A 24482-nucleotide genomic window follows, 5' to 3' on the forward strand; every position below is an offset into this window, starting at 1 on the left:
ACACACACGCACACACACACACACACACACACACACACACACACACACACACACACGCACACACACACACACACACGCACACACACACACACACACACAGAGACTCAGACACAGAGTAGAAATGTATAAAAGAAGACTATGATTAATAATGTGTGTGATATGTTTTTTTTACACAAAAAAGGTGGACATAATGTGCAAAAGCTGGGAGAGCACGATATGAGAGAGACAGACGGTACATCATCAGGTAATTTGTACCCTGTTTCGAAAATGTAAGCAGTACAAAGTACAGATTTGTGTTAAAAATGCAGCAAATAAAAGTAAAAAGTTGACCAAAAAATACTCAGTAAAGTAGGCCTACAGATACAGTAAAATCCTGCTTACGTACATTTAACATTCATACATTGTAACATCATCACCAAAAAGAAGGCTACAAATATTTAATAATCATCAAAAGGCAAACAAAATCATAAATATACAACTTGAATAGATTTTTCATTGCTTATTATCGTTATTTTCCATATTGTGGACTATGTATATTGTGCAGCAGAAATTAGTGGGGACTCCCCACAAATAAGCACTGTTGAGTTACCTAAGAGTTATGCTAAACCTAATGTAGCTTTAACTTATTCAGTGCATAATATACATTTAATTAAAAATGACATTGTTGTATTTGAGATGACAAACCTTTACTGAAAGCGAATTAATAAGAAAAAATGCACAAGCAAGGTTATAGCTACAGCACTTCAATATGAAGTTGACTTTACAGGCAATCAGCCTTTCACTTGTCGATGAAACAAGCAATAGAAACACAAATATTAAATTAATTACAAAGGGAGTGCCATTGGTAGAGCAGCTTATGAAATGTATCTTAATATTGAAATAAAACATGTAGCCTATAGCCACAACCCTCTCCAAAACAAAAGAAATACCATTATGAGACATTGCAAAAATGTAAATAGAGCAATGCTGCTTTCACTTCACATGGGGAAAGATAGTCGAAGTTTCCTATACTTGAAAATAGTACCATCATGGAAATAGCTGTATTCAAGTGCATTTCAAATCAAACCACCAAAATGTATCTTTTTAACACATCGGTCATGTTGTGATTACAGCTCTTAAAATGCGATGTCAGGACACAGCTACTTCCTGGATTTTTGGTTTATGGATGACATTTCATAGTTTGGTTTGGTATAAAACATGAACTCAAATGTATCACCACTAACTGACTGTGTTCATTGTGAAAAAGCTGATCAGGAGTGGCCAAAGTCACAGAAAATCTCATTCTCACAGTTCTTTCCATTATGTGAATGCAGCATCAGTCTTTTCTCCACTTTCCCACATTGCTTCACACATATAAACGCAGTTTCTCCAGACAGAAACCAATCAAGTAGACACCAAGGTTCCTATAGGCTGTCCTTCCATTCCCAATGAACCAATAGATACACAGTATATAGAGTCTGACTCAACGGAAGCAGGCTGCAGGTATAAACTCTGCCATTGCCGCCGACCATTTCAGTCGGAGCGAAGGAAAATCCCTCCGCCGCTGTTAAACACAACAATGCTAGCTAGCAAGCTAGCAACCTACACGCTGAAAATGGCAAGTTTTGACAAAGATGTGGATTGTGCAGGGCTGCTTGGTGCTTTCAGTGGATGGTTGTAAAGACAACAGAGCTATTTCCAGAGCGAGAGTAAGGGGAGCCAGACTCTCTTCTGCCCTGCAGTGTGAAACCAAGTGTGGAGATAGTTTGGCAAACGAGACTAATAGATACAGTATAGAAGGGGCGGCAGTAGCTCAGGATGTATAGCTGTTGCCTAGGGATGGGAAGGTTCCCGGTTCGAGGCCCGCTCCTCCCAGCAGCTGCTCCTGACAAGCTGGTTGGCACCTTGCATGGCTGCTACCGCCGTCTGTGTGTGAGTGTGTGTGTGAATGTGGGGTTTTCATTGTAAAGCACTTTGAGTCGTCGATAGACTAGAAAAGCTCTCTATAAATACAGTCCATCCTGATTGATTGATTATCGGTGTGTCTTTAGTCCAGTATGATCAAAATAAAAAAGATGAATTGAGTCTTTCCCACAATTCAAACCCATTTCTTATAAGTTTCTGTATTACTACTGCTGATGCAATCTTTGAATTTCTTCCTCTTTGCTCTCTCTCTCTCTCTGTCTCTTGCCCTCTTTCTCTCTGTCTTGCTCACTCTCTCTCTCTCTCGCCCTCTCTCTCCCTCTCTCTCTCTTGCCCTCTCTCTCCCTCTCTCCCTCTCTTAAGTCTCTCTCGCTTGCCCTCTCTCTCTCTCTCCCTCTCTCTCTCTCTCTCTAAGGCTGTCGCTGGTACTGTCCCTCTGTGGCGGTGTAGAAGTCGTCCAGGACGCTCTGGATGTAGTCGAAGGTGGGCCGGTCATCGGGTTTGTTCTTCCAGCAGGTCATCATGATGTCGTAGAGCTCGGTGGGGCAACTGTCGGGCTGCGGCATCCGGTAGCCGCGCTGCACCGACGACATCACCTCGCCTTTGGTCATTCCTGGGGTAAACACACACACACCACACACACACACACACACACACACACACACGCACACACACACACACACACACACACCGATGGAGGCGTGAATATGGAAATATATGATACAGAGGGGGAGAAACAGCAACACAAATACACAGATGTAAGGGCATGTTCATAGGGACATGAAAGTCCAGTGTAGCAGTAGTGACATTGCCAAAGTAGGATTTATGCAATGAAAGAACGGTTTCCATGCAGTAGAACATTTAATTGGCCAGTAGATGGCGATAAATGTCTGAGGAATGATTTACAGAATACTATGATCCCAATAAAATAGCTTATTTTGCTTATTGTAAATGTCAAATACCATTAAGCAAATAATCAAAGTGTGGTCAAATACCATTAAGCAAATAATCAAAGTGTGAAGAAAGTCAGAGAGTAGGGAAGCATTTATGGACATACTACTACTACTACTACTAGCCTGCTGCTGCTACTACTACTACTAGTACTTTTACTAAACCTAATCCTAACCCGCTCACAGGTATACCTCCAATTGACTCAAATTATGTTATTATCGGAAGCTTCTAAAGCCATGACATCATTTTCTGGAATTTTCCAAGCCACAGTCACAGCCACAAAGTGCAGTGGCCCTTTGCTTCTCCATACTGGGAACGTGCCGACCACAATCTAACACACTGACTATCCATAAGTACCTCATACAACCATCTACTGTAGGTAATACACTGACTATCCATAAGTACCTCGTACAACCATCTACTGTAGGTAATACACTGACTATCCATAAGTACCTCATACAACCATCTACTGTAGGTAATACACTGACTATCCATAAGTACCTCGTACAACCATCTACTGTAGGTAATACACTGACTATCCATAAGTACCTCATACAACATCTAGTGTAGGTAATACACTGACTATCCATAAGAACCTCATACAACCATCTACTGTAGGTAATACACTGACTATCCATAAGAACCTCATACAACCAACTACTGTAGGTAATACACTGACTATCCATAAGTACCTCGTACAACCATCTACTGTAGGTAACACACTGACTATCCATAAGTACCTCGTACAACCATCTACTGTAGGTAATACACTGACTATCCATAAGTACCTCATACAACCATCTACTGTAGGTAATACACTGACTATCCATAAGTACCTCATACAACCATCTACTGTAGGTAATACACTGACTATCCATAAGAACCTCATACAACCATCTACTGTAGGTAATACACTGACTATCCATAAGAACCTCATACAACCATCTACTGTAGGTAATACACTGACTATCCATAAGTACCTCAAGGTACTTATGGATTAGCCTAGGTAAACCCAGCCCCCACGTGACCTGCTCTCTCAGTTCCCAGTCACTAGCACATAGTGACTGAGAACAGGTCTGAGAGCAGGTCACGTGGGGGATGGGTTTACCCAGGCTACTTATGGATAGTCAGTGTAATACCTACAGTAGATGGTTGTATGATCATACAACATACTGTAGGTAATACACTGACTATCCATAAGTACCTCATACAACCCGCGTCAAATACTGTAAGCAAATAAGATCCCTTAATGTTGACCTGGGTAAGGGATTTTGCCGTAGGTGATAATCTCGTAGAGCAGAACTCCAAAGGACCACATGTCTGACTTGATGGTGAAGGAGCCGTAGTTAATGGCCTCTGGGGCAGTCCACTTAATGGGAAACTTGGCTCCTGGGCACAGGAGGAAACACACACACACACACACACACACACACACACACACACACACACACACACACACACACACACACACATCACATATAATGTGGTCAGTGGTCACAATTAAAGTACACAAATGTTAGTTCAATTAACTAAAGGATACTATTATTGCAAGTAAGTCCATCTACGTAAGTAGCCTACTCCATACTCCCCTGTTCCTACTAATCTATAATCTACTTAACATGTGTTGAAATGTTTGTTTTCTATTTTTGTGCTTTTTTAAATCATTATTACCTCTGCTGCTGCTTCCCCATAAAGATGAATAAAGTTCCATCTTATCTTATCACACACATGGATTCCATACATTGCCAAAGCAGATGATAATTAGTTACATGAATTACATTTACAATAGAGCAATAAGAACCAATTTTCTTTCTTCCTCACCAGTGAGGTTGCTCACTGTGAAATGAATGGGTGCGTGGATCTATGAAGGCCAACCCAAATGATCTGGGTCACTTGAAAAAATGATCTTCCACAATAAGTATTCTGCTCTACAGTGCAAAAAGGGGATTTCTATGTGTCACAAATACCCATGAGGTCAGGCAGAAAGACGGGATCGCGTCAGTTGGAATGGGAAAAACTCTTTAGGAAACAGTTTATATAAGACAAGAATGGGAGGGATTAAAAATACACATGCGTGCGCTCCCACGCACGCACATGCGCGTGTGTGTGTGCACGCGCGCACACACACACACACACACACACACACACACACACACACACACACACACACACACACACACACACACACACACACACACACACACACACACACACACACACACACACACACACACACACACACACACACACACACACCCTTACCCTCTCTGGCAGTGTACTCGTCGTCCTCTATGACCCTCGCCAGGCCAAAATCAGCTATTTTACAGAGCAGGCTCTCTGACACCAGGACATTGGCTGCTCTCAGGTCTCTGTGGATGTAGTTCTTCTTCTCGATGTAGGCCATGCCCTCCGCTATCTGCAGCAGCACAACATGATACAGTACAGTGTATAGTAGCCTACAGAGTAAGCCCAGCACAACATGATACAGTACAGTTTAAAGTAGCCTACAGAGTAACCACAGGCTTCAACATGATACAGTACAGTGTATAGTAGCCTACAGAGTAAGCCCAGCACAACATGATACAGTAGTACAGTTTAAAGTAGCCCACAGAGTAAGCCCAGCACAACATGATACAGTACAGTTTAAAGTAGCCTACAGAGGAAGCCCTTGTGCCATCAAAACATACTAGCGAAGGGAAGGAAAAAGTAATTAAAAAAAACCTGGTGTACAGGAAAAATTATTCACAGCACATTCCTTTTTTGAAAAACCAAACATGATACCGTAGCCTACCTGAATGATATCAATATTGATTAATGCATCTACAGTCTACTATCTGAAACAACACTCATAACACAGTGGATATGTAACATCTATTTTGATGTTTTTACTTATTTTACGTTCTCTTATACAATAGTAATATTGTAGCATTTTTTTTCTCTAATATGTAGCGCTGTGTGGCTAAGTGTCCTTCTTGGACTGCCTTGCATTTGCACTTATCGGCCATGGCCTCTAATGCACTTTAAACTACACTGGCACTTTGAACTGCTACTTTGTACTACCTTGTGGTCTATTCGTATCTCCATTTTTGTTTTTATGGTCTATTTGTGTCTGCACTTTGTTTTCATGTTTTTATCTCGAGCTGTGTGTGAATTTATGACTGTTTTATGTTTTTTTGCTTTGCTGCAACCCAAAGTGCCCTTCTGGGACATATGAATAAACTTGAACTTGAACTTGGAAAAGCTGTAGAGATCTTTTTAAACAAATCTAAGACTTGTAAATATATGTCAAAGACTTGTGTATTACAAGCACCTCTTGAGGATTATTAAACGAGGAGAGGTATAGACGGGGTGTCATTATTTTTTAGGGGGGTTAGGGGGGAACACACAAAGCATGTCATGAAATTAAAGTAAACAAAACGAAAATAAAATATTTTAGTAGCCAAAGTAAATCCTTTTTTGCCTGTATTTTTTCATCATAGCATTGTCACCTGACATGGGAATGAACTGGGGGGAGGCAATGATTTCATTTTCAATTGAACTAGCGAAATACACGTGCAGTGTATCAGGCTGTGCAGCCATTGTTAGCTCACTCACTCATTCACTCACTCACTCACTCACTCACTCACCACTCATCACCACTCACTCACCACTCACTGATTCCAACTCCACTCAGCCATGCTCCTCCACTCAGGTGAGCTCCATCAGTAGCTAAGGAATGGCGCTCTCCGCGGTGCTGAAATCATTTTGGCCACTAATTAGCCATTGTTAATTTAGTTGACGCTAATTACCTTTTTAGGGCACCCGCAGGGGTGCTCTTTACACTTCCTGAAAGATTCAGCGCGATCGCACGTAAAATGGCATAGCTGTGGCCAAACACAATTTGCTCACTCACTCACTCACTCACTCACTCACTCACTCACTCACTCACTCGCTCACTCACTCACTCACTCACTCGCTCACTCACTCACTCAGTCAGTCACTCGCTCGCTCACTCACTCACTCAGTCACTCACTCACTCACTCACACGTTCTGGTGCAAACTGGCTGCCATGCATCACTCACGCTACACAGCGCTGGTGGATGAGTTGAGCTCCACAGGACTTTATGCTGCGAACTAAACAATGATGCGCACAGAAGTTTGCTTTTGGTTTCTGTTCCTCCTTTCACTTCACCAATGGAAAAAGTGACATCGTCTATTTCACAACAGTATGGTCAGCGTGGAAATCACCTGCGCTGAGAAATCGATGAGCTTGGGTAGCTGCAGTTTGCATCCCGCCTCACTCTTCAAGAAGTCTAGTAGGCTCCCTAAATACAAGACGAGACAAAATGGGAAGAAATGTGAATATCTTTGTGGTTGGATGTATGCGAAACCACTGACATTTGCACTCTTTGTCATTGTATGCTTGTTCTGGTGAGCTAGATGGCTTAACGTAGCCTAAAAGTTCTTCACCATTTGCCATAAACTCGGTGATGATGTAGATGGGCTCTGACTTGGTGACGACAGCGTACAGCCGCACCAGCCGGTCATGCTGCAACGTCTTCATGAGATTGGCCTCCTCCATGAAGGCCTCAACTGACATGGTGCCCTGCTTCAGCGTCTTCACCGCAACCTTGGTTGCGTTATTGTAGTAGGCTGAATGAGGGGAGAGAGAGGTCTTGGTTGAGTTATTGTAGTAGGCTGAATGAGGGGACATCAAAGGACAGAGATGGGGAGACAACGAATATTACAGAGAGGTAACTGTCACAGATAGAAGTGAATTAGCATCCAAATTGAATGGAAGTATATGAATAGAGTCCCACCAAAAGGTTCTTCTTATGGCCAAACCATCATAGGCTATAGAAGCTCTTTGAATCTAACTTTTGTGTTTTCTCCAGTCCGTCTTAACTCCATTAACTTAGCCTGGATTTTTTTTTTTTTTTTTTGTCTTCATTTATTTATTGAGTGCCTGTTCATCAACATATTACAGGGAGACATTTTAATGTATTCCAACTCATTTTTGTTTACACCAATACCCCCTTTCCCCCACCCTTTCCAAAACTGAAAAATTGCACACAGTTGTATCTTTTTTCTTTTGTTTCTATAACATAAAATGTCTTAGAGTAGAAATCCTAATATTGTACTCAAGATTAACAATTTAGATTTATTGACAATGATAACATTACCTGTTTATGACAGACTATTTAGCTTCCCTCCAAAATGTATTTTTAATGTTAGTAAGTCACAATGTTGTGCAGGTATTTTCCTCCATATTACAACAGCATTGTGACATACACAGACAGTATGTAACGTGGACATTTTTATTAAGCTATAACTTTTTGAACAAATTCAAAATGTACCTTGGAAAATGGAAACACATGATGGCCGTACTATAGTGAGTAAACGGAAAATAGCAGTCGATTGAGGGAAGCACTATATAAATGTATATTGGTGGGTTTTTTCCACCCCATTCTTCCACAGAGATTGTTGCAACAAAGAACCCAAAGTAAATTTGTTGGCAACATGTGAGAAATACTTTGACAGGTGTACAAGCAGATAGCAGGAAGTTAACAGTGCAGTTGCTGTATAAGCTTCAGTGCCCACTGAGCATCCACCAACTGTCATACACTTCTCTGGGGAACAAGACAGTCTGCTTACTGGTGCAGTGAAAACACGGTGTTCTGTTCACTGCTGAGGCATTTCATTAACAGCAACCCAGAATAATTAGTGTTTTTTGTGATTACGACTAATAATCTAAATAATAATAATAATATAAATCATAAAGTGACAGAGTAGTGTGTTATGTCACATCCCCTGTCATTTTCTTTCTAAAATTCTTGTATCAAATATGTGCAACCACACCCTTCACCCACAGTAAATGACGAATCAAAACTTAACATGAAATAATTCCTAAACAGCATTGAGCAGCGCGCCGCCCAAAGAAAGCTGGACTCATCAGCGTTAGATTTCTTTTTGTCTCTCATCCCTTTCTTATTATTTTCTCTGTATTAAGTTCCAATTTTTCAAACTGTTATCCCTCGCTGTCATGCAGCTTTATAGTGTGGAGACGCAGGAACGAAGAGACAAGTCCACTTCTCTGTTAGACCCAGCACAGTGCGTCGGTCATTTTATTTCTCAACCACAGTGCAATACTACAGCAGGACATGTAGGTACATGTAGGCTACAGCTGCTAACATAGCTAGCTCTAGCCCCACTCATATCCCTCAGAGATCCCTGCAGCTAACCCCAATCTCTGACCTTAAAGGAGCCACCGCGTAACCCATAATGGTGAATGAGTAAATGTCTTTATGTAGTCCACTACAATAGGCAATTATTAGATTTGATTATTGCAGATCTGCAGTGACATCCTCCTATCAATGTATAAATACTGTATGGCAATCAGCATTAAGCACTTAAAACAAATGACAAACAAGGATATGTTATAATTTCCCATAAGGAAAAGAGAAAGAGGGAGGGAGGGAGGAGGACAGAATGGCCATAGGCTAACTGGTGCCACCATCTAAAGCTAATATAGGCTATACTGTAGCTATAGCTAGGAGGAGAGTACAGAACTGCAGGTGTGAGCAGTCCATGCATTTAGATTTTTTTAATATGTTTCATGCGTGCTGATAAAGGACCATGTAAAACACAATCAAACATACACATTAATATGAGTAAGATAGAGTTATAAGGTTTTCACAAGATGGCAAGAAGGAAGAGGGAGCACAGAGAGTACATGTTTTTCCACTCTCTAATGAGAGGATCCAATCATGTCAATCTACAAGACCGTCAACTAGCATTTTCCTCAAATGTCTCCAGGAACGCACCTGCAACAAACAATCAAAACAGCTACAGCTATAGTGAAATGAAAGCATTACTTAATTCCCCGGGGGACCCTCCTCGATCCCCCTCAAGGACTCCTTGGAATCCATGGACCCTACTTTGGGAGCCCGAGCCACTGTTCTAGAGTTCTAACATGTCCCAGCTGAGTTTGTTTACAAATGCAACACGTGACTATCGCCTTTAATCCCTGCTACGTATGTGAACAGCAGGAAAGCGGCTATCTCTGCAAATATTCAAATTGTGCCGTGAAGTGCAATGGATCTTTAGTTTCTCTGTTATCCTTCTCCTCCTATATCCCCCCACACCCTGTGTGGGTGTGTGATTGCCACCTCCAGCTTCCAATGCAAATCTCCCATCAGACACACTCGTATTTCCTCTATAGATGTATCACTGATACCACTGAGAGACAAGTGATCCTACTCGACGAGGAGGACCTCACGTTTGACACACTTTCAGAGGGAAGCAGTCTACTCGGATTAAAAAGAACAACAAAAAGAAGAAGAAAAACCAAATGAAGCTATTTTCTACTTCACATGAGAAGGAAGTCATATCCATTGTGATTTGTGGGGAAACACGAACAGAACTTCTCTCCACCTGCTCAAATCTGGAACGTTTTCAAAATGTAATACAAAATATCAGTGGGGGAAATTGGACAAGATGTGCTCTCCCCACTCAACCATCAGCAGTAACTTAAAATTGCTACATGTCTGTTAACATCAAAGCATCATGGCCAAATGAATTGTGAGACCATGGTCGAGACGATTGGTAGCCTGTCACACCAGTGGTTTTGTTAGTGCTAGTGGTGCTCAAAGTTAAAACCATAATTGTCCTGTTGCAACAAGAAAGCTAGGCCTATGTAGCCTACTTGGCTAGAGGGTGTCTGCATTTTGTTGAAGTGATACCTACTCTGCTTTGCTCATTGTTGGCTGTAGCTAACAACAATAGCAAGCAGCATCCACAATTTCTAAAGTTCATCAGTTTTTATTATTATTATGTTGTTGTTGTTGTTGTTGTTGTTGTTTTTTACTGCAATAAATAAGATGATCAAACCAAACTCCACCAAGTGCTGGAGTGTATGGTCAGTAATTATTAATGGTTAGCACATTATCAGCAGATTGCCAATATTCAGATAAACATTGTCCGCTTCTCTGTGGTGAGACTGAGTCATTTATGTTGACTAACAAGTGATTTATATGATTGATCATCCTAAGAAAACAGCCAAGGCAACTCTCTCAGTCATCCAGGCATCCATCCACTGCGTTAAATATTATTATTTGCACTAGATCATTGATTGCTATATGTAAATATTGCGGTGTTTAGCTCTAACTGTTTTATGCCGTAAAGCAATCCAGCAGATTTGCCTCCAAATCTGACCCGGTGGTACACAATGTAAATATAGTGTAGATGCCAGTAGAGACTGAGATATTCTCAGTGATGGTGCAGTGAAGCTGCTCAGTGGCCAAAAGTAGAAGACAAATCAACCTCCCTGATAAAAAAAAAAGAGTTCAAATATATATATATAATATATTTTTCTCATCTCTGTACTCACCCATCCAGACTTCTCCGAACTGCCCTGCTCCTAGTTTCTTGACCATCTTAATAGAATCTTTGGAAATCTCCCAGGCATCTTTATCCCAAGGTTTCTGAGCTTTGGGCTTGGCACATGGACGCTCCAGTTTGCGGCACAGGCCGTCCGGTTGATCTGGAAAGCATACAGGAACACACATTCTGAGTTTTACATTGATACCAGCAATCATTCCATTGGCGCTAGATGTCAGGAAGGATATTTCATTTTGGATTTGTGTTCCATTACAGTGCCATACTCACGGTGGTAGTGTTTGATCATGCTGCCGATGTCGAGGAAGGTGATTTTAGGGGAGATGTAGTAGCCACCGTTATCCAGAGTCCGGATCTTATAGTGTTTGACTGCATCTGTCCCCTGGGCGTCCATATCTCTGATGGACATGGAGTAACTCCCTGGCGAACAACCATAGACGGAATATCGCATGTGAAAAGTGGAAAAGTGTCCAGAGCCCTGAGCCAATGAGGGCCCATGGCCTTTGGCTGATTGATTGATTGATTGATTTCTAAGTTGTGTGTTTTGACTCCTAGAGGATATCCTGTGCTGTACATGACATTTATAGAATGAAACAGACCTAAAATGTTAGTAATTTAGGCTACATGTCAAAATAACTAATATAATTTCAAAGGACATGCTATGTGATTGTGGGTTGCTGTTGTGCGACCAAACTACTATTTGCGTGTGTATAGGGATCCGTGGTGAGTTCATAAGGAACAGAACAACCCGGTCTCACGGCAGTTCTTGTTGGCAGTCACGTTGTTTTTTGATCTATGGAATGGTGTACATGGACATGAGTTTGTCCATTTTTTGTGACAGTCAGCACGATTATGTATTTCATGTTTTTTCGTGGCACAGCATGACTAGTATTTCAACTGGCATTTAAATGGGCCGGGCGTCGCCTAGAGTGCAGTGGTTGGGGTGGACGGAGGAACAAAACGCGATCATCTCTCCAAAACGGAGAGCCGTGTTTGATCCCAGCGTGTCCAAAGTCTACTTTTGAACCATAAGTCACATTTACTGTTTTTGTTATTTAAGCCATACAGTAACATAACCAAGATGTTTTAGCTGCTTAAAGACAACTGTGACACAAGTGAACATTTTTTAGCTTGTTCATTTCACATTTTCACATTTGTGGTGGAGGCCCATTTAGGTCATGTTCATTAGACGGGGGAAAAAAGGCTAAATCGTATCCATGTACCCGAATATACTAGATTTTCGAGACTGCCAAGACAAATTACCATTGCACAGAAACACTTCAAATGGACGAGGAACACATTTTGGACTCCATCTTGAAAGGAACTGTGCGTGAATGTCTCTCTCTCTCTCTCTCTCTCTCTCTCTGAGATGCTAGTATACTGTATCTCATTTCCATACCTTTTGATGTCTCACTCTCTCTGATAAGATAAGCCCCTGGTTTGTTTGCTGGTGCCAGCAGCTGCCTCTCTGCATCCTTTCTGGTGATGTCCTTGAAAAACCACCTGCAGCACCCAGAATCAGGAAATAATTAGCTCCTTCATAACACTACTTAATCATTAGCTGTAAGGTCATTTGTTGCGACATTTTCATATTGGTAAAATAAAAAAATCATCAAGTTAAAAAGTCATTTGTTCAGATGCAGTCACTCACTCCTCTGTTTCAATGGTGTCGGCCTGGGCGACGTAATTGGACGGGATGAATCCCTCTTTTTTGCTCGTCAGCGACTTGGCCTTCCACCACTCGCCGTGTCTGGGGAACATCACTTTATTTGTTAACACAATTATTTTGTTTTTTCTTTGATTTAATTTGCTTTGATTTACTCTACTTGCACATCTGGGGGACTCAGATCGAAGAGGCTCAGACACTCACTCCTCTAAAATCTTCAGTTTTTCTCCCTTCTTGAATCCCAAGTCGTCGGGATGCATGGCTTCATAGGGGTAAATGCCGACCACAATCTTACCAGCCCCACTTTCTGCAGGAGACAGAAAAAAAAGATTATTGACATGTCAGTAAGAACAATGTGAATACATTTACCAATACACAGGATGTGATGCTGAGTGATGCTGACTGTGGGTATCAATAGCTCAACATCTGGAATAACTCCTCTATACCCATAACAAACTCACTACTGACCACATACTGTAGGCTACCTCATTCATTACCAATGGTGGAAGTAACCAATTACATTGAGTAGCACTTTTGTGTACTTATATGCCTACTCAAGAGTTTTTAAGGTCATTTTACTTTTTGAAAGAAAGAAAGAAAGAAAGAAAGAAAGAAAGAAAGAAAGAAAGAAAGAAAGAAAGAAAGAAAGAAAGAAAGAAAGAAAGATCCCATACCTTCCATCCTTTGAAACACCTGACCAGGCAACAGGTTACTCTACACAGGCAAATCAATAGTTTTATATCAGAAACAGCAAATCGTGTGCAAAAATAATTACATAGAAATGTGGCTTCATCTTTAGTTTAGGTACAGTATTTAATCAAATGTCAATTTATCTGAAAGTATATTCATTTAGCCTAACTGACATCATCATTATCATTACATATCCACCCAACAGAATTTCCATCAGACTTTCATCATTCATTTCCCAGGCTATTGAAATCATCTGTGTGAGAGACATGGGGAAGTGCTGTTTATTAGGAAATGTCTGTATTTCCAGGAATCAAGTGGAGAGGCGTCCTCACACGAGAGGCGTCATGTCACTTTCATTGTTGTCCTTGCCTTTGTGCAGGTTCAGGCTGAAACACTCTTTTGAATGCATGTGAATTAAGCAAAAACTCTAAAAATGCATTTCCCTATTCTGATTCACTTTTTTCCTGATTGGTTCATTTTGTGTGATGTTGGACGACAGTAAGATCAGCAGCATGCCACTTTGTTGAAAGAGCAAAAAGATCCATCTTGGATCATCTGACAGCCCGGGCGTCTGACTACTTACTATGTTGTTTTTTGTATTGGAGGTGGGGTCTCTGACATAGAGGGTTTGCTCGGTACGTACAGGCTGCTGGCTGGTCTTCCCTTCCACACCTCCTCCGCTCAGACCTTCGCTCAGCTTGGACTTCATGCAGCCCATCCTGCCTGTCTGCCTGCCTGGGGAAGTGAGAAGGAAGCACAGTGAGTCGTAGTGTTGCACATTTGGCTGATGTACAGCTTTGAAAATACTGCAAAACCAAAGTGTGCCATTAGGTTGTGCACTTTAGTTTTTCAGGAGAGGAAATACATCCTATCCTACTCAAATTTGAACTAACCTTAAAGCGCATGGTGCAGGTTGAAATGTTTAATGCATATACATTTTGGGCTCATGGTTCATATGGGGAAAGAAATACACACACACAAACAAACAAAATATTTTTTTACGGGGCCCCAGGGCAGAAATATGTCATAAAGATGACATTCTAAATAGGCGTTCTCCACCTGGCTGTGACATCATTTGTTGCGGGTTCTGCTGCTTGGCCCAGCTGGCCTGACATCACAGGTAGCAGTTCCATTTCAGGCACGCATGGCCAGCTGCTTTATAAAAACAAATTGTAGTCTCCGCTCCCAGACAATTGGAGAAGCAGATAGAGACTGAGAACTGAGTCTAGTTTAACTATGTGGGATATTATTATTATTATTAATATTATTATTATTATTATTATTATTATTATTATTATTATTATTATTATTATTATCATTATCATTATCTTTATTATTATTATTATTATTATTATTATTAGAATTGTGAGAGCAAAATTATTTACCATTACAGAATCCCAATGCTTAGGCTACCCCTCCCACATATTACTGCAATGTGGCCCAGCCTGCACCATTTAAGGCATACATGGGCAAACTACGGCCCGCGGGCCGGATGCGGCCCGCGGGCGCCACCTGTGCGGCCCGCGATGGAATTGCAATTTTTTTTTTTTTTTTTTTTTTACACAGTGCACCTGAACGCAACATGCAAGATACCCGCTGAATAAGTGTCCAAATGTTCATGTCATTCTGGCCAATACTCGACTTCTGTTATAGTATTTCAGTCTGGAATATGGAATATCTTTCAATAATCTTTATGACTAAAAGGCTACATTGAATTAGAAATTAAAATTATTAACTCATTGGTTTTGGATTTATTTAGCTTCAAGACTGCATTTTTGTTCGTGTGACCCTCAACACAGGCTTTGATCATCCCGGGCCACTTACTGATACTTATGCTTAAATTAACCCACTCATATTCTGATTTATTTCAAGAAAAACATTTTGGCTAGTGGAAATTCTAATTGGCTGGTAACTTTAAAATCTAGCAGCCATATTGGCAGGTGGTCAAAAAAGTTAATTTCAAGCCCTGAGAGCAGGTGGTGACATAGGAGTGAGTGAGAAAAGGATGAAATATTGGTGGTTAAGACTGAATAATGACATCACAACTGTTAATTTAAAATGAGTTATTCCTCTAAACGTGGCTTCAAATGCACCAAATTTTTCACGCTGGCGCCGTTCGGCCCTCAGCAAAACCTGGTAGCAAGGACATTTTTTGTGGCCCTCTCTATCATCAAAGTTACCCATCCATGGGTTACGGCATGACAATATTTGTTCGGCCCCCGGCAACAATCTGGGTTTCTCATGTGGCCCCCCATGAAAAATAATTGCCCACCCCTGATTTAAGGTGTAGATGCTGACAATTCGAGAGATGTTGGCAGTGGTGTACATGTTATTTTCTAAACCCAAGCACCCATATTAGGGTTAAACATATACACAAGCCTACCAGTCAAAGGTTTGGACACACACATTTTGTCTTTATTTTTACATCCAGGCTGAAAGCTGTGCTGTCTAGAACAGGGTCTGCCTGTCTGCCTGTCTGTCTGTCTGTCTGTCTGTCTGTCTGTCTGTCTGTCTGTCTGCCTGTCTGTCTGCCTGTCTGTCTGCCTGCCTGTCTGCCTGCCTGCCTGTCTGCCTGCCTGTCTGTCTGTCTGTCTGTCTGTCTGTGTGCCTGCCTGTCTGTCTGTCTGCCTGCCTGCCTGTCTGTCTCTCTGTGTGCCTGCCTGTCTGTCTGCCTGTCTGTCTGCCTGTCTGTCTGTCTGTCTGTCTGTCTGCCTGTCTGTCCCCACAAAAGTAGGCCAATCACAGCTCACGGCGCTACGAGCAAGACGTCATGAAACAGATCACTGGGCATCAAAAAGCACTGAAGTTAAAGGAGCAACATGCTATTTTCAGCCCACTAGAAATGTTAATATCTGTGCACATAACCATGCAAAAATGATTAAAAAAGCTCAATATCTTAGTTTAATGCAAGGGGACGCGCTGTCCCCAGTGAGAGAGCCTGACATCGTGAATAGCGCTCCCCCTGACATGCGTAAACAACGAGCCAACTATACATAACCCCGCATCCACATTGCATCCAACAATGCCGTGGTAGGCATGCCGTTATTAGACTCTGTGCCTTATTATTTTTCCACATTTTCAAATAAGAAAAGCATCAAAACTATGAAATAACACAAATGAATTATGCAGTGACCAAAACAGGTGTTAAACACATCAAAACTATATAACGACCTTATATTTTAGTTTCTTTAAAGTATAGCCACCCTTGATGGAAAGCCGAAGGCTTTGTAGAGAAATTCACACATTTTAACTTCACTATTTATTTTGTCTATTCATTCCCCCACCATTCCGCCTTTATACGTCATACTGTAGCTGTTATCTACCAACCAGCAGGAAGCTGACACACACTGAATGACACTTACACACGTGCACCTACACACACACACACACACACACACACACACACACACACACACACACACACACACACACACACGCTTGATAGACTCACACACACACACACACACACACACAGATTGTCTCACACTTTTATCTCGATCTCTCTCGGTCTCACAGACACACTGGCCAGTGACCGCTCACTATGTTAGACACGTCATAGACACTTCCTGTGTTACAACAGGTCAGAGGTCACATTGCACTGGCATAGTCAGGGGGCAATACTGTATAAAGTAGGAAAGCACAACCACGTCATGTTAGCTCACATCTCCCTGTCACTTATATAGTAGGATTTCAGGACGATGAGGGACAAAACTATTTACCACACATGCACATGTGCACACTTGTAGAATGAGTATAGTCATACATGCATCATTTTCAGCACATCTATGACTTCTCAAATGTGTGAACAGTAAAGCACTGACACATTTTATGGTGAAAAGTAATAAGGGATGTCTATATGTGAGTTGTATAATAATAATATATACAGTAGACTAAGTTTGTATTCCTGGTCATTCTCAACGCTGGCCACCAAAGATTCATATTATTATTCTCATGAATAACACTGACAGAAGGAAGAAGGACCCACAACCAATTATTTTGTTATTGTTCTGATTTGTTCCAGTGAGAGATAGAATAGTCAAAATAGATTTTTATCAGAAGTCACCTCCGGCAGAAGCTATTGTGTTGGCTTCCTCGAGGAAACTTGACACATTTACAGTTTCCTCAAACTTTGGACCCACTAGAGAATTTTTAACCACTTTGCCTTCTGGGAAAAAGTCAACTTTATTGACCAATTGCAGACAGTTGAGTATCTACTTCCTCCTTGTATTGTCTATTTTTGTTCTCTTAGTGTTGTGCCACTGCCCAGAATCCAGTGTGTTCCCTGCTGCTTCCTGGATCAGTGCACATTGCCATCAACTGTAAAGATTATGGTAAGAGACCAGCTGTAAACTTGGCTGTGATATTTAATTTAATTTTATTCAGTGCTCGTGGTGGGTGATCATGAAAATGCATTGGACCATTTATTCAAATCCATAGAGAATGGCTTCAGTGATAAGAGATGTGCGGAGTCATCATATACAAGTGGGTTTCTACCCAAACAGAGCAGTGTTGCCCTCTTCCTACTATTTGTTGGAAGTCATCGTCGTTGGTCATGCGGCCATCTTCTTGCATGTTTTTAGTGGGGGGTTCATATTGGAGGAAACCCCAGGTGAGCACAGGGAGAATTATGCAAACTCGACACAGAAAGGCCCTTTTCACGAGATAGCCCACCTGGGCACCAGGCACCGAAGACATGGGGGGAACCTCTGCGCCATAGCATCCCAGGTGGGAATCGAACCCAGGACCTTCTTGCTGTGAGGCGACAGCCCTACCACTGCCCCACCGTGCTCCATGGTCACATTGCTTAGCTATGTTTAAACATCGGTTATGTTTAGGCAACTAGCTAAAACAATGTTGGTTATGTTTACGCAACTAAAACAACTTGGTTAAGGTTAGGCAACTAAAGAAACAACTTGGTTAACGTTAGCCGGTTGGGTTACAGAACCGTTTACGAACCGCAAAATAAAAATAAAAATAAAAATGAGATGACCTAAATTGGCTGTTTGGAGTGATTTTCACAATAATAAATGCTGAAGAATAAGCGCACAGTATCTTTTCTATAATTTAATCTAGTGATAAACTGCATGTCTTTTTTTTGGGGCCCCGGCAACAATCTGGATTTCTCATTTGGCCCTGCAGATAAAAGAATTGCCCACCACTCTTATAGTCGCTGATGGCAAAGCATACAGTCAGAGAGCAGCTGAAGAAGAGAACTTGCTCTCAGCGTGCATTGCCCACTCTCTAATTAAAGAGGTTTCTGAATTGAACTGAAAGTAGCATGTTCCAGGCTGCGTGTGTGTGATGTTTGGTGATAAAGTGACTGGACAAAGTGAAAGAGTGAGGGAATGAAAGAGGAAAAAGTCAAGGATGATGCGACGTGAGCAGCAGTTGTCGTTTTTGTTTCTGGGACAGTTGTGCGGCTCGTTCTGAGGTCATATATTTAACTTGACAGTCAGGAAACTGCTGACCGAGGGTCTGGAAGATATGCAACCACACGCACACACACACTTCCTCCTCTCTCGCCAAAGAGAGGAGCTTCGAGCATGTTTCCCCAATGCTCATATTAATACAGACACTCATCTAATTAGCAGTCAAACTCTCTGCACAATACGAATCCAACTCGGTCACAAAATCTAACTACATTCACCGTTATTGAACTTTATTGTAGGAGAAACCCTTTAGATGAATCATTTTCAAGGGGTTTCTTGAAATACAAATACATCTACAATAAACAAACGAAACCAAAAGGAAATTACTGGTCCAGATATACATGTACAAATACAGCACCCACATACTCACAACCCTAACACCCGCAACCCACAAACAGCTGGTGTCGTGCTAAATACACAAGGTTGTACACCTTGTTTCCACTCACTGATTGATACAGTTGATTTGAAAATAGGTGAGTAAAGTCTCTGCCTCATTTCAAAGAGGTGGGTAAACGCAGTTTACTGTACACCCCTGCCCACAAACCATTTATAAAGAATGAAACACAATTAGAAACAAGAACAAGGTGTTTTCAGATGAGCAAATAGTGATGTCCTGAAAATGTGGAGGGAAGAGATAGATCAGAGAGAGGCATGGTTGTTCCATCAGTTGGGGTTTTGAATTTAAAGGCCCAACACCCAATTTTCTTAGAAACTTTGGGAACAAAGAAAGGGGATATTGAGCATGTAAGTGTGTATATGGAACTGGGTATTAGATAAGAAGGATCCCCAGCAATAAACGCCATAGTACATTTAAAAATGGCATGTTTCACATGAAACTGGTGATTTATTCCAATAAGCAAAATGTCATCTCAATGACCACATCGTAGGCCTACTTAACATTTCATAAAATCACCAACAGTATCTTACCATGAAACTGTCTTTAAGTTTTAAAGAGAAATCGTAAGACATCTACATGCATCTGTAATACAGTTAACTCTTTGATCAGATTACTTTTCCCACCCGTTCCAATGGATATTCAGTTACCTATTTTCCCCAGATTATTACTGTAATTCTACTATAACTGTTACAATCGTTTCAAATCCCAATCCGGATCAATGGCTGCATGGTCTAGGCTTGCAGACTCCATGGAATGTCAACAAATTCTCACCACACACACACACACAACACAACAAACACACCCAATTCCCATTGCGCTGATATTTCACAAGGAACTATTGCACATCAGTGCAACTCACATTTCTCATGCATTTTTGTTTACCTGTCTTATATCCTCAGTTTGGACAACAGTTGATCCACTGTAGCGAAGGCTTGTAGTCCTCAGCTTTCCACTGTGTTTTTCATCAGAGTGACTGACAGGCTGACTGACTGACTGACTGACTGGAGGGACTGACTTACTTTCGTGGCCAACTGGTCGACATGGACTGTTACACTCAGCCCGAATGAGGAACTTCGGGCGGGGATTTTTCTTTCTTTCTGAAACTTCCTGGTACTGTACAATTGTCCAATGATTATTTGCATAGCATCACACACAGACACACACACACTGTATACATACACACGCTAGCCAGGGATATGCATGGCACGGCAGCCAGTAGAAGTGGGAGTTTTAGAGCTTTTAGTAGTCATATGTCATGGGTCGGATTTGACAGAGAACAAAAGAAAGAAAGAAATCAAGAAGGAAAGAAAGATTGAGGAAGTCTCTCCATACATTTTGGTGCCACATTGTCTTACATTTTTCATCAAATAATTCATTTTTGATATTGAAATCTTGATCTTGAGACCTATAAGTCCCATTCAAGATATTCCATTAAATATCAGCGACACATTTTCATGTGTTAATCACATAGACTGTATACTGTATATAGGTCAATCATAGTCAAGTAATCAAGTACTACACTTTCATAGTTACCACCAGTACCAGTTTCAATACGTGCTACAGTTGTCAAGTGAAATATATTCTCCCACAGTGCCACCTCTTGGATGAGTTGCAGAACTACAATAAAAACAAAACTGTATTTGTCATTTAGCTGTCATCAATTATTTATTCTACATTAATCAGCACGAGGAATAGAAAAATGGTCATAGAGGATCAGACAAACACCGACACATTTTGCAAAGTCATGCACCTGTCATATTTCTACATGCTGAATTATGAACAGTTGGGGTTTAAACAGTGTGTTGTTGAAGCAGACGTTGAAATTCACTACAGTCACACACGGAAGCGGACTTTTTGAAAACCGAATATTATAAAAATTAGCTATATTCCCCTCATTGCAATTCCCCTTATAGGAAGACATTTCAATTAGAAGACACGAAGAATGAGACACAGAAAAAGCGGCAATATCCAATGATTATACTCGGTGAAAACAATGAGACACATATTATCGTATTAAAAGTGTGTTTTGGCATGCATGGTGTTCGACGGGAAGTTCAGTCCAGTTCAGTCTCGATGGCAGAAAGACAGAGAGAAACCTCACATAAACATGGTACAGTTAGTGGAAGAAATCCATCTTTAGCTCCACTCAGTATTGCGTTTCTACTTACAATCCGTGATTACGATTCATTAGAAAGGTTAAAAAAGAAAAAGAAAAAAAAGTATAGAAATTTTAAAAGAAAATGCAGCTTTATCCTTATTTTTTCCTCTTTTTTTTATACCATGTTAGAGAACTGACAAAACTCTCCACATTTGTCACTCATACATGCTGGAAAATAGATTTCCCGGGGAAGCTGTGCCGTGGGATATTTTCAGTGGTCCAAAACAAAACTGTAAAACAGACAATATCAAACCATCAGCAGTGCTTCTTTACCTAGCCTTCTACTGTATGGGCCGGTTTCAAATATACAAACTATAGTGGAGCATTTCTCTCGCCAAACACGTCAACAGCCTCAACACACCACTTTATAGATACAGAACAAATGTATGTTTTGATTTTTTTTTTGCCCAGTATTTAAATATTCTAACTGCTTTTCCGCCAAGGTTCACTAAGGTTCCGTAGTCCTATACTCTCTCTACATTATTGTCAATCTAAAGGAAAAACAAGATTGACTGGCAATATAATCTCGCAAAATCTAGATTGCTCCGTCTCTACCAGCATCACTACCTCTACAAACATGCTACTCCCAATGTGGCCCGTTAAAACATTGGTACATTGCATTGCAGTGGTCTTATGACTGTCTCAGACTAGCACAAAACTGAATACCTGACACAAGCTCTCTGGTAGGTGTTATTCTCAACCATTTTTACAGTTGTCCCCGTTTGGCCGGCCTGTGTGGTTATTAGTAAATAAGACTACAAGTAAAAACTTCACTTCCCTTTCAAAGGGCAACAGAAATGTGTCTTTTTTTTTTCTTCCCCCGACTCTGAAGTACACACCAGTCTGTTTATTCTAGTGCATAGCAGAGCCACGGACAGACGTCAGAGCGCCGGGTGTTTGGCAGCACAACAGGGCACGGTGCCCCTACAGTGGATCCGGGGTTCGGTGCCTTGTTCATGGGCACCTTGGTGGCGGGCTGCGGATCAAACTGGCAACCGCCCGCCCGCTCGCAGGAGCGTGGGGCGGGTTAGCTGTTCCTCTGCTCCGCCTCCCTCTGGGCCGTGGTTGAGCTCTGGCTGTCCTCAGCGTCGTCGCCATCTGCGGACAACAGAAGAAGATATGGGAAGTGTGACTTATGCACTAAATATTAAAGCATCATTAAGCGCAAATTATGCTCGAGCGCTGACTGCGCCGAGGGGGTCGCCGCAGCTGGGCGTCCTATCGGCGCAGCTCGGCGTAGGGGGCGTGCAGCTCCTCGAAAATGTGACTCTGCGGCGTCAACTCCTTGTTGTGAGGAACAAGTGCTTGTCCCTCATCTAGCAAAGCCTTCTGCAGGCTCACCGGAATGAGTTTTGAAATGGAGGGACAATAAAATGTCCCCCCACCGACATGATTGCAAGTTCTTGGTAAACGACACAATAACATTTTGGACGTGTACCGCAGCCAACGCGCCGAGTTAACGTTAGAGTATGCACAGTCTCGCTGTCGCCGCTAGTCGGCGGCAAGGCTCCAAGTCGAGGGTGTGCAGAACCATGCCGGGCGCTTTACGCCGTTTTTCTATTTGGGGAAACTGCGCCCCCACAGCTACAGATGCTAACGTTAATAAATGCTACACTTCCCTGTTTGTACGTTCAGATATCAGCCTTATTTGACACTTTCTGCTAGTGCTTGTTTCTACTTTGCTTAGCTTTCTGCAGTGTTTATAACCGATTCGCTGGGGGAAAATGCTCCAAATATCCCCAAATGTTATCTTGACTTGTTTTAGAGTGAGAAAGGTCGCTAATCATGCCGCTAATCAAGTCAGCAAGCGAAACACATTTCACTTATACATACTTCACAATAAAAGTGTCCCGTTAGTTTGTCAGTGGAAAACTTTTAATTTGAAGAAGCTGTGCAGGAAATGGAGTTGACACTGTCAAGCCGCTCTGAGACGCAGCCACCAAAAATACATAGTGCAGGAACAGGCCTTTGGAGGGCGGTGTGGGAATGACAGAGCCCCGATTCTCCCTATTAGAAGTCACTGTACCATCAAAATGATAAAAAAAAAGCGGTTATATTAAGGTTAAAAAAAAAGTTACATGATGGGGCTTTAAGATGGAAAAACTAAGTCCTGGTCCTCCTAGCCAGGCTCTTGCAGGTGTAGTTGAGGTGGTTGGTTTAGTTATGAGAGGAGCACTGCCTTTTTGAACCAAATATTCAAGACCTCAGTCAACTCTGTAACTCCCTCTGGAAAGCAAACTACTGTACACACCAACAGCCACTGTTTGAATTGGTGGATAACACATCTTTCTGTGGTGTGACAAACTCAAAACACAATTATTTTTGGTTTCATGGGACTTTAACTTCTCGCCTCCTGATCTAGCTTGGGACCAGTCAGTACTTTACCTCCCCCTCCAGCGTTGATGTGTAGCTGGGACAGGGACAGGGTGAGGGGCAGCTCGCGCCCCTCGGGGTCGCTGGGGCTCTGCAGGATGTCGTGCATGGCGTTCCTTCGTCCTGTTCTGCCAGAGGCGATGAAGTCTGCGTACGTGGCCTCGACGTCAGCCATCGCTCGCGCATCGTTCACACAGCAGCGCCTACCAGGAGAGGAGAGAGTCTGTCAGCCGCTTCGAATAAATACACACCGTTCTACAGGTTCTCCTAAGCCAGTTGTTAGCTTGTGTCTAAATATGTTTGATAGTTATGATTCTCAAGATTGCATTTCTACTATTGAAGCCAGCAGTGCAGTGGCAACTAAAAATAAGGGAAAAGTGTCAGCCATCACTACAGTATAGGTCAAACAACCACCATTATGTTTTGAGAAAAAGCATTAATTCATGAAGCATTCATTAAATTACCCTATCGTCATATAACTCCATATGGTTTATTATGATATTAATAAAATGATGGTAAACTGTGGCTAAACTGGACAAC

General features: G+C 41.7%; 2 protein-coding genes across 2 annotated transcripts; both read right to left on the bottom strand.

Annotated features, from left to right (window-relative positions):
- Positions 1 to 208: 208 nt before the first annotated feature.
- Positions 209 to 14303, bottom strand: lyn (LYN proto-oncogene, Src family tyrosine kinase; the record flags this gene model as incomplete). The annotated part of the gene is made up of 12 exons (XM_083659247.1): positions 209 to 2515; positions 4111 to 4242; positions 5116 to 5269; positions 7081 to 7157; positions 7303 to 7485; positions 11222 to 11374; positions 11500 to 11649; positions 12629 to 12732; positions 12881 to 12979; positions 13100 to 13202; positions 13570 to 13609; positions 14169 to 14303. The coding sequence occupies 12 exons, from the start codon at positions 14301 to 14303 to the stop codon at positions 2313 to 2315; spliced, it is 1533 nt and encodes a 510-aa protein (XP_083515373.1). The 3' UTR covers positions 209 to 2312.
- An 8293-nt stretch (positions 14304 to 22596) lies between these two features.
- Positions 22597 to 24117, bottom strand: pkia (cAMP-dependent protein kinase inhibitor alpha; the record flags this gene model as incomplete). The annotated part of the gene is made up of 2 exons (XM_083659250.1): positions 22597 to 22667; positions 23955 to 24117. The coding sequence occupies 2 exons, from the start codon at positions 24115 to 24117 to the stop codon at positions 22597 to 22599; spliced, it is 234 nt and encodes a 77-aa protein (XP_083515376.1).
- Between the last annotated feature and the right edge of the window lie 365 nt (positions 24118 to 24482).

This window comes from Poromitra crassiceps (assembly GCF_964638095.1).
Source record: "Poromitra crassiceps genome assembly, chromosome: 23".
In the NCBI taxonomy this organism is placed as follows: domain Eukaryota; kingdom Metazoa; phylum Chordata; class Actinopteri; order Beryciformes; family Melamphaidae; genus Poromitra; species Poromitra crassiceps.